Source organism: Buceros rhinoceros, unplaced genomic scaffold (genome assembly GCF_000710305.1).
Source record: "Buceros rhinoceros silvestris isolate BGI_N320 unplaced genomic scaffold, ASM71030v1 scaffold32512, whole genome shotgun sequence".
NCBI classification, from domain to species: Eukaryota; Metazoa; Chordata; class Aves; order Bucerotiformes; family Bucerotidae; genus Buceros; species Buceros rhinoceros.
Window position 1 is genome coordinate 13,184 of NW_010399997.1, and position 11,141 is coordinate 24,324.

The 11,141-nt window shown below is 50.0% G+C and overlaps 1 protein-coding gene across 1 annotated transcript; it reads left to right on the forward strand.

Annotated features, from left to right (window-relative positions):
* Positions 1 to 331: 331 nt before the first annotated feature.
* On the forward strand, positions 332 to 1,185 carry LOC104488791 (suppressor of cytokine signaling 1-like). Its single transcript, XM_010131703.1, has one exon. It carries the CDS (start codon positions 394 to 396, stop codon positions 1,183 to 1,185), a length of 792 nt encoding a protein of 263 aa, XP_010130005.1. The 5' UTR covers positions 332 to 393.
* Positions 1,186 to 11,141: the final 9,956 nt, after the last annotated feature.

An 11,141-nucleotide genomic window follows, 5' to 3' on the forward strand; every position in this document is an offset into this window, starting at 1 on the left:
AAAAGCCCCAAGCATCCAGCAGAGGGACGTCTTGAAATACCAAGACCTGCTAGGTTCAAACTAGCCTGCTGAGCGGTGTGCTGGGGATCCTCTAGCTCGGAATCACAGAAATCTAATGGATTCAGAGCTCTGTAAGGTGCTGCCTCGCACTGGAGCCCTTCCTACACATAGGTTCTTGGTTGTCCCTACAGCTGGGAGCTGGTGACGTACAGTAGTGTCTTGGTACTCTCTTTGATACTCTTGCTGGTCTTTCTCCCTTGTAAACTGTCTTCACTGCCCAGTTAGAAGAAGGTATTGGGTTTGCCTCACTCTCCTTCTGTCCCACAGGCTGGATGCAAAGGAGGAAGCATGGTAAAGGCAGCATCTTTCCAGGATCCATGGGCTCTTTGAGAGATGATCAGAGGGAGGCCAGATGATCTGCACAACACACACACCACTGTTTCTCGTCCACAAAGGCAGCATCGGAGCGTTCTCCCCAGCCCCGTGCCGCCTGGCTTGCCCGATCGTTTTCGGATGTTTCGCAGCTGCGAGTGGGAGGTCCTGGAGCGATCCCTCAATATCCTCCAGGCCAGTGACTTCTACTGGGGCCCCTTGTCCGTGGGGGAGGCTCACGCCAAGCTGCAGCGGGAACCCGTTGGCACCTACTTGGTGCGGGACAGCTCGCAGGGGAACTGCTTGTTCAGCCTGAGTGTGCGGATGCCGACAGGGCCTGTCAGCCTTCGAATCTCTTTCCAGGAGGGCTATTTCCGCCTGAAGAACTGGTTTTCAGACTGTGTGGTCCGGCTGCTGGAGCTGGTGGTGGCAGGGACCCGGAACAACCCCTTGCACTTTGATGAGATGGGGGGAACTCCCCTGGTCTTCTCTGAGCCCCTGTGCCGGAGCCGCCGGACAGTGCCCACACTGCGAGAGCTGTGCTGCCGGAGCCTGCCTGCTGGCACCATGACGGGGGACGAAGCAGGGCTGGGGGGCTCCTCGGGGATGCACCCAAGGGAGGAAGCGGTCTCACCCCCGGGTGGAAGAGGAGGGTCGGACAGGAGTGTTGTCCGCAGCCCCTCTCCTGCTGTGCGCGTGGGAGATGAAGGGAGGTGCCTGTTACCTCGCTGTGCTGGTGGGCCACGCGCCGCGTTGGTGGGGCTGGACTGGCTGCTGGGAGAGGAAGCAGAGGGCAGGGGGAGTAGGGCTTGAACCCATTGGCTGTGACAGCTGTGTCCTTGTACGTGCACAGCATGTGTGGCCTTCCCCAGAGATGTCTGGAGTAAAGCCAAACCTGAAGAGCAGAGATTCTGTGTCCCCCTGCCACCAAGTCCTCCTGCTCTTTGCTCCATTTATAACTTATAAGCTTGAGAAGAAGGTGAGTTTCCTGTCCTCCCAGGTCATGCCTGTGTTTTCCTGTACCCCGAAGTGCCTAAGCTCATTTCTGCTACACATCTGCCCTTATGAAGTGGCGTGTCCGAGTCCCACAGCAGTGCAGCTCGGGCGCTGGTGAGCGTGACCCCTGTGCTGCCCGATACCCACGTAACTGTGGTGGAGTGAGAGCACGTGTTCCTCCTTGCAGCACAGATGCAGTGCCTACCACTTCAGGGGCCAGCGCTTGCACGAGAGGGAAACCGTTGCAGCCGTGTATGATACCGGCAGATTCATCGGCATTTGCTTTATTTCAACAGATGTTGGGGAGTGCGGGTGAGTGATGTTATGCTAAAGGCATGCTGTTCCTGCAGAGGTAACCCTGGTCTAGAGAGCTGGCTCTGCCCTGGGAGGGTGTGAAGAGATGGGAAACAGCACCCTTTCCTATGCTCATCTGATAGTATGCTGCTGCCATCTGCAGAGCATAAAAAGACATTTTGGTTTTGCCTTTAAAAAGGCAAATAATTTTTTATATAAGACTTCTAAAAATTTTAATAAACATGTTTTTATACTTACTTTTGAAAGACAATGAATACATGGTGATATTTTCATTCTCTTGCAGTGTTGGAATCCCAGTGAGTTGAGTGCCAAGACATGGCAACCAAACTGAAACTGAGCATGTGAATTTCTTACAAAGACCACAGGCAGGACATAAATGAATGGTCCTAGCTGGGAATAATAAACTTAATTAATCTTACAGTGTAATCAAGTAAAGAATTTTCTAAACATAAGATACTTGCTAAAAATGAAGGGGTGAGATTTTTCAGAGGTATTTTTAGTACCTTAAAATTTGTACTGAAAGAAACATGAATAATTCAAGATTCTAGAACAGGGTGCATCATCAGTGAACTCAGACTGGTGAGGATAAGTACAAATGAGAGGAACAGTTGGCTTAAGCAGGGTTATGGTTCCTATGAGGGGTGCAGGCAGGTATGAGGTCTTTGAAATAAGTGACTGAAAACAGCTACATGAAAAGAGAAATTCAGATACTGTAATATTTGAGCCAAACCGTTTTGCGCACCGCCAAGGATCCGCAGCCATGCGGGCAGCCTGCTGATCTCACACTGACTTTCCCCTTCAGACCTGTACCTGGGAAGAAAGCCAAACACAGGGAGTGATCACTCTGGATTTGCTCTTTTGGCTTCAGGTATCTTATCTGAGGGACGAAAGCATGTGGTCAGCACACAGAGGGAGATACCGGGTGTGATTCATCACAGGCACCTACCTTAGACACTCTGAATTATTCTCTGGAGGGCTCTGTGGCTCTGCTGACAGCAAGATGCCTGTCCTCTTATCTCAGGGCATTGGCTTATGATCCAAGGTGGCTCAGTAAGTGCCAGAGAAGTGGCCATCTTCCTGCCACCTGCTCCTCTCAGTCTCAGGGAGGCAAGGGGCAGCTTGGTGGCCCTGCAGGTGCTGCAGCCCAGTGCAAAAGCGTGGGCTGGGATCAGTTACTATCACAGGGTTCGCGTGCACCATGACAGTTGACACATGGGTATGGTGTTGCTTGCCAGCAGAGCTGTGATCTTGGGCAGGGCCGGGGTGAAAAGCTAAGCAGGTAATTGTATCTGTCGTTGTCGCTGGGTCCATTAAGAGGTGGTGAATCGGAGCCTTCAGATGAGTCAGACTGTGATGCCCTGGTGAGGGCTGGGGTGCCCAGCGTTACCCCAGGCAGCTTCATAAGGTGGGCTGGGGCTCAGCCCACACTGAGAGAATAGTCTTGTGCATCCCCTCCCTGCTCAAACACACACCTTGTTGCTCAGGTTTATTGGTATCTGCAGCTTCTGAAGCAGCCATGTCCAAGTACTGTAACCTGTGCAAGGACTGGAGGTCTTGGCAGACAGCAAAGCTGAAAATCCTTCTGCAGGCTGCCTGGCAGCAAAGGCCAGCAGCATCCTAGGCTGCATGAACAGCAGTACCATCAGCAGAGGAAGGAAGCAATTACCTCCTTGTACTCACTGTTCCTTTGACGCCAATTGGACTCTCCGGTGCATTTTTATAAATGTAGTAAAATGGAGCGAGGTTGGGAGGGAGGTGACCCCAAGAAGCTCGGGGGTCTGGAGCACTTTGCAAGGAGAGACAGAGACAGCTGGGCTTGTTCAGCCTGTAGAGGAGGTGGCTTCGGAGGGATTAAACAGCAGTCTGCCTGTACCTGAGGGGGTCAGCAAGGAGCCAGGCTTACCACAGTGGTGCACAGTGGGAGAATGAGACACAGCGGACATAAGGGAAACAAGTCCAAGGTTGGTGGCACACAAAATGGTTTGGCTCAAACCTTATAGTATCTGAATTTACAGCCCTCTCTCCTGTGACGGAAGTCGAAATGGGAGGTAGGTTGCCTGTAGAGGTTGTGTGGTCTCCACACTTGGAAGTTTTCAAGACCCAGCTGGTCAAGCCTGGAGCAACCTAGTGTGACCTCAGGGTTGGCCCTGGTGTGAACCCCAGGTTGGACTAGAGGAGGCCTCCTGGGGTCCGTTTCCCTCTACAGCTCTCTGGTCCCGCATTTTCATAGGGCAGGGAGGTGGGACTGGCCCTGGAGGAAGTTGTGGGTGGAGGGTTGTTGGTGCTGTCACTGCAGGCACTGTGGCTCCAAAACGCCTTGCAGAGGGAAGTGTGGACACCGCACCGGGGTGTGCTGCCAGGGTGCTGTTCCAGGATGGCATGATGGTGGAGGGAAAACCTCCCATGCTGCATGGAGTGTTCCCATGCCACACACGTGCTCTGGGTGCTGCTGCCTGCCATGGATATGGCCTGGTCTCAGCCACCATTCTGCTGCTCAGCCTCAGTGCTCTTTGTGCAGAGCTCTGGCAGAGCGCAAGTCTCCTGTGCCTCCTACTCCTGCCCTGCCAGACCCTGTGAGCATCTCAGGTGGCTCTGGGTACTGGTGTTTTGGGATCTTCCCTGGCTGCTGGATGAAGCCCCTGCCTTGGTGGCATTAGCCACACAGCTGTCAGCTGCCCTCCCTTTTTGCCTGCTGCTGGAGTAGCGGGACCTGGACTTCTGCCCCAGGCACCCTCTCTGTCCCCTCAGTCCTTTACTTCCTTGGGGGTGTTGTTGCTGAGGTGCCTTGGCTGCCTTCCCACCTTCCTGTCAGAAACCAGGGAGGGGGGAAGGAGCAGGCTCATTTCTTCCACATTTATAACCAAGCACAGGAATGCTTCTGTTTTATGGCCGTGGTTATAGCTCACTGAGGGAAGAGCTTTCTAACCAGATTGCTCTGACATGGCCGTGAACTGTTCTCATTTGGCCAAAAATGAGCATCTTGGGTTGTATGGCTGGGGGCTGCAGAAGATCCCTGTTTGAGGCCAGGATTGTGCTTTAGGAAAATCACACTGAGGGAGGAGGAAATAGTTTGGATTTTAATAAAGTCTACTTTATTTTGTTCTTTTTTTTAATTGCTCAGCAAGTGCTAGTCTCTTGTCTTACAAGTAAGTCAATTCCATGCAGGGCTGTAGCGAATCGATTTGAGATCTGTGGATGAAAAGCACTGAATGACTGCCAAGCATTGTTATATTACAGAAGTTTAAAGCACATTATGGGTGAGTATCCTCATTATTCCCGAGAAGAGGTCTCTTTGCAGATCAGGATTGGTGCAAGAAAGGAAACCAATTTGAGAACAGGAGGAGTGTGAGAATTGCATCAGCTGCAGTAGGCTTTACAGACTTGTCTGTTGTTTTCTGCTTGGACATTGGAAGAGAAACCTTTTTACATCACCTCTTGAGAAATATATGTACAAAGTAAAACCAGAAGAGTTTACTTGCATGAAGCGACTGCAAACAAGGTCCTGCTGCTTTCATTAATGAGTGGGAGATGTTCACTTTAATCTCCCTGCCTTTGAACTGGTCGCTTTGCCATGTAGGAGCAGTTCCTGGTGGCCCTTGTCCAGACTTTTCTTTTGGTGGCTCCTGAAGGGACTTAAAAAGAAATTACAAACTTCCTCACAACCTCTTGAGCGCCATTCAGGGAATAGAAGAAAATTGTTTGCATTTTTATATGTTATGATATACATTTCTCCAGCTGACTCATTTCAGTTTGTCGAGGAAACTTACACAGCCTCACAGATGTTTTTTTTCAACCATTCTTCCTAAGAGCAGAAGTTGAAAAGTTTAGACCTTATGAGAAGGGCTTCCTCTACTGGGCTGCAAAGGGCCTGGGTTTTGGTCCCAACATGCTGGAGGCATCCAGCAGGAAACTGCTTTTCATCTGCTCCCAGCTGGCTGGCTGTTAGCCGTGCTCTGGGGCCCCAGGGGTTAATTTCCCAAAATCCTTCACTGAAACTTGCTAATAACTTCCATATGTACCCATGTGTGTGCACAGGAGGGGCCCCACAGCCAGCAGCTCTTGTAATAATACTTGATTACCTCTGACATAAGGGTCTGTATGCCATCAGGGATCTGTCTTGATGGATTGGGATTCACTGAAAACCACAAGTTTGTGCAAAAGCATTTCAAAAAATGTATTAATATTTGGGCATCCTCGGTGTCTGGAAATGAGCTCCTCCTAAGAGTCAAGCTTCTAAATAAAACCACCTGTGTACGCAGAGCTGGGTCTCAGTTTTGGACCCTTACCCTGATGTCCCCCTGAAAATGTGTATTTGCATTATCAGTCTTTAAATGTGCTAAACCCTTTAATTTACAAGGATACCTTGGTTAGGGGAATGTGATGGTTTTGTCTAATCGAGTTCGTTGTGCACTGGTTCCTGAGGTGTTTGGCAGCTATAGAGTGGTGGTACCTGCATGCACTGGAGCTTTTTGTCTGCCCTGTGCCGTTGCCTGGTGCAAAGGCAGGGCTACTGAGGGCAGCATTCAAAGAGAGAGCAGGCGTCAAAGGGAAAGGGAGATGCGGCAGAGCTGCTCTGCAACTCCTGATGCCTCCCCGCAGAGCTGCCCAGGTCTCTGCGTGCTCCCACTGCCTTGTGATCTCAGCTGGGGCTGGCGGAGCTGGGGTTTTGATTCAGGCAAAGCAGAGTACTTCTAACTGCTTCCCGTGTAAGGGCTGGCTTGATAGACTAGGTCTCTTCAGCCAGAAGAGAGATGGCTGAGGTCTGCAGCAGAGATCTGTGTAGCCTGAATGCCCCAGAGGGGGTGACCAAGTGAGAGTGTTTTCTTAAAATAACAAGGAAGGACCTGATGAAGTACTCAATACTCAATGAAATGCTCTCAAAAGGGGCAAAAGGAGACTTTCATTCACACAACTTTTAGCTTGAGCTGTGGAAGTCCTTGCCACAGGCCAGCAGTAGAGGCTAATGCCTTTGTGGCTACAAAAAGGATTAACGGTGATTAACAGGGCACCTCTGGAGGAGCAAAAGCCAAGGCAGGAGATGGGAGAAGAGTGATCCAGGTGCAGTTCTGTACCTTGTTGGGCACACCTCTGCTATGGCAGGAGTGCAGGAACAAGCCAACCTAAACTCAGTCTTAGCCTTGACAGCATGGGGTGAAGCCCAGGCCAGCTGAGACAGCGGCTGAACGGGGGACAGCTGTGCTGAGCTCCGGGTGCGCGTGGAGCTCCTGGTACCTGTGCTGGGGTCTCTCAAGGCAGAAGGGGTGTTACACTTGGCAGAGCTGTACACCCACCCGTACAGCCTGCAGTTGCGTGCCCTAGCAGCGGTTTGATGGCAGCCCCAGTGGGAGCAGCCCTCGGGCACTTCCTCCCAGCTTAACATGAGCAGAAAAATTGGGACACCATTCTGATGCCTGGAGGCAAGCACCAGTACAGTCTTGGGAGAAGAATGTCACTGTCGTCCAGAATGAGTGAAAGAGTCTGACTTGTCAGCTGAGGGCATCAGGGGAGGTCGGCCTCAGCCGGAGGTGACAGCAGGGACAGCTCTACCCAGCCGTGCTGATTGGGGCAGGTCTGGGGAGTCCCAGCCCGACTACCCTCATGTCAGAAAGGAGCTGTGCAGCTTTGGAAAAGCAGTGCAAAATGCCACAAGCATTGCCAGCCCTCCAGGTCTGCACTCGATTCATGCAGCCCAGAGCAAAGAACGTGCATACATTTTTAAAGGAAGATTTTTTGGCTCCTGGGCTACCTGCTTTCCCAAGACACCACCCTTGCTGTCAGAGCTCTCAACCTTCAAGCTGGTCCCAGATGCCACTGAAATCAGTGACTAGATTGTCGTTCCCCTCAGAAGATTTTGGATTAGGCCTCCCCCATTTTGTCAAGATGATGTGAGCAAACGTGAGTTTTCCACGCTAAACGTAATCAAAACAAACCCTGCTCCCACTGGCTTGTGCAACAAATCATGCTGGGGGAATTGCTGGCATTCGGCATGATTAGCCCAAGCACAGATGCCTTCCAGCTCGTAAACAATAGCCTAAAGGACTGGAGGATCACAAACAAAGCACTTACAGACAAGACAGCGTTTTCAAAAGGGACTTGAGAGCTCATGTCCATTGGGGGTTTGTCTTTTAAAAATAAACCAGAAGTAAACAAATTGACACAGACAGCTCTGAAGATTCTAAAAGAATGAATTACTGGATGTAATATTCCAAAGTGGAAGAATGAAGTTGGGGAAAAACTTAAGGCAGGATTAACAGGTCCTTTTAAACCCCTCAAGGATATGTGCCCACAGCCTTGGGGGTGGGCAGGCACTGGCAACTCCACCTGTCCATGCTGATGAGGACAGGTGGGAGGTGCAAGGGATGCAGAAGACTGCTAAATTCACAGGAGGAAAAAAAAAATCTCTTAAAAAGGAGTGAGAGCAACAAAAGAATTAGAGGACTTGTGTTTGTTAAGTTTTATGGGGATTCAGTCTGAAAGGGGCATTCCCTGCACTGTAAGCTAGTGAGAAATTGCTGTGGATTTCAGGCTGAAAACAGTTCAGTTTATGTAAACCATAGTTTTTGTATCATGCTTTTATTAATTTTTATCTCATTTTTTATTAATAACATTTTTAGAAATGGGCTGAATTATTTCAAATCTTCTGGCCCTGGCAGAGTGAAGTAGCACGTGCCCAGCTTTGTCCCCAAGAGCTCCTGCAAGGGGCCAGCGAAGTTCTTGGCGTTGACGGAGCTGCTCATTCATTTGGAAGCCACGGTGAAAGGGAGCTGTGGTGGGAGCTTGCCAGCGTCACTGTAACGGAGATGGCATCGCAAGTAACTCCAGCACGCTGAGTCCGGAAAGACGCCCGTATCCGTCATGCCTTCCCCGGTTCTGCGTGTGCCAGGAACTCGTGCACACAGCAGCCCCCTTCGTTTAAAAGCTTCAGCCTGAAAGGTAGCAGCTGTTCTGACCGCGTAGCCCATTAGCACACCGTACGTGCCAGGTCCTTGCTGCTAGACTTTTAGGTGCATCTAGGGTTGTTTTGGGATTCTGTGAATCTCAAGCCTAAAATAATACAGGTGCAAATCCAGGTGTTCTAGGTATTATCCATTCTGCAGGTTGTAACCCTTGTTCTGCTGTGCTAGGTTGGGTGGGGAAGGACTGATGGCTCCTTTTATCCTTGGACTCCTGTGAAGAGCTCTCCAAGGCATTGGGATGGGAGAACAGGGTGGTGGAGAACAGGAGCTGAAGATCTTTTGCTGCTCTTACAGACTGTGCAGGGAATCAGCCCGATATGAAGGCAGCTCTAATGTATGTGCTGAAATACCTAAAATAAGCCATGCAAACAAATCAGTTGTATGTTATCCAGATGGGACTGTTCAAATCCAATAATAGCAGTAAAGTGCTCCCGAACTCTGGGGAGAGAGAGATTATAGAAGGATCAGGTGTAATTATAGTGCCTTATTATTACCATTCTCATCATTCTTTCTAACAAAGCTTTTCAACAGGATGAAAAAACTTCTTGTGAGAGAATGTAATGTGTTTGTTGGCATTTTTTCATTCTTCCTTCCAAGGCTGTTCAAGTCAGTCCCTGTAAATGGTGTTAAAAATACCATAATGACCTTGGACTATATTATCTTTCAGATGAGACCTTCTTTAGCATCTCTCTATGGCCTTGACTACAGCAAACCTTTCTCTTAAAACACCTCACTGTTGCTACCGCTAGTGAGAGCACCAGTAGTGATACGCCACTGCTGCTCTGATCCTTGCTTTGTTCCATGCACCTCCAAGCAGGTTTAAGCAACACCCTTAAAATATTAGTGGCTGCAAGTGGCTTCTCTGTTTGTCTCCTGCGCCAAAGCTGAAGGAATATAGGTGGAATCCCTTAGCAAATATTTTCTACTTTGGAGAAAGTCACAGAGCCTGAGGCAAGCTGTTCTCCCCCACCGGAGTCCCGTCTTCTCTGAACACCGGTCGGCACTTGTGAGAACAGCCCAGTGTTATCAGAATCAGACACCCCGGGCAAAACAGGTGTAGGAAATACACATCCTCGTCTGCAGGTTGATCTTGTGGGCTGGCACCACTGAGAGGAGGAAAGAGGCCCCCAGGCATTTTTTCAGCAGTATCCCTTTCTGGGTCACTGCATATTCCTGGAAGCATTGCCTTTGGAGGAGCCTGACAGTGCAAGGGAGCTGTGCTCGCAGCAGAGGCGCAGCCCCACAGCAGCTCTGCAACTCAGCATGGACTTCCCAGGGAGGGGATTTCTCACAGGAGGGAAGTCCCAGGCGGCTTTTCTAGTTCTGGAGCTCCTCCAGCCTTGGAGCTACTTAGTATGGGGAAGAGCTTTTGGTGAGCATGTGGACAGGAAAAGCTCTACCAACGCACCTCATTCTTAATCTGCAGCACTCCCTGTGCTGCTGTCCTCATGGCCCTGATTCAGTGAAACCTTCACACCTCTCGCAGCTTCAGGAGATGTCTGCACCTCTGTCAAGTGTTGCAGTGCAGGAGAGCATCTCCCAGGCTTCAAGTCTCCATGCCCTGCTCGCCTGCAGGTCCCAGGCAAACCGAGAGGCAGTGCAGTTCAAATAGATGCAGCAGGCTTGAGGCGGGACGAGTTAGAATTGTTTCCTGGGGTGGGAGGAAGGGGTGGTTTGCTGAGATGGGTCTTTCTCTTTTCTCCTTCTCTCCTCCTCTCCCCTGAGCACCTTGGCAGAGCTTTGCTCTTAGCTCAATGAAAGTAGGGCAGAGTCTAACCACATTTCAAGCTGTCTGCGTTTTTGGATTCTGGGTAACTGCGATCTCTTATCTGTTCCTAGAAAAGATTTAAACAACTTATAAACCACAACTGGGCAGAGATAATAAAGGAAGCAGTACTGGGGTGGGGAAGGATCTCCCCAGCGTGTGCAGAGCAGGGAGAAGGGGGGTCTGCAGGAGAAGCTGTGGGCCTGGCTGTGGTAGAGGGTCTCCGCGTGGCTACTTGGGCTGTGGGGGCACACAGTGGGGTTGCCTTAGGGAAACCTCAGCAAGTATTAGTAGCTAGGTATAAAATATCTGTGTGTGTGTGTGTATACATGTATATACATGTTTCTACATGTATATACATATTTATACATGCGTATATATATACATATATATATACATATAGCTATATAAGTTTAAAACTTCGTCATCATTCTGTTGCCATGCTCTCACCATCCTCTCTGCTTTCAATAAATAATAGTGTATAGAGTATACATATATATATACATATATATATACGCATGTATATTTAGGCACAGGAGAAGGGGTCTGAACCCTGCGATGGTATCCACCTTTTCCCACCTCCTTGCACTTGTTCTCACTGAGGTTATGTCTCCGTGCAGGCATGCAGACACACTTCCTCTTGCACTCTAGGGTTTTTGGCATTCCCCATTTCCCATCCTTGTTGGACCCTCATCTACCATCACCCAGTTTTCCAGGCAGGAAAGACCCCTTTCAGT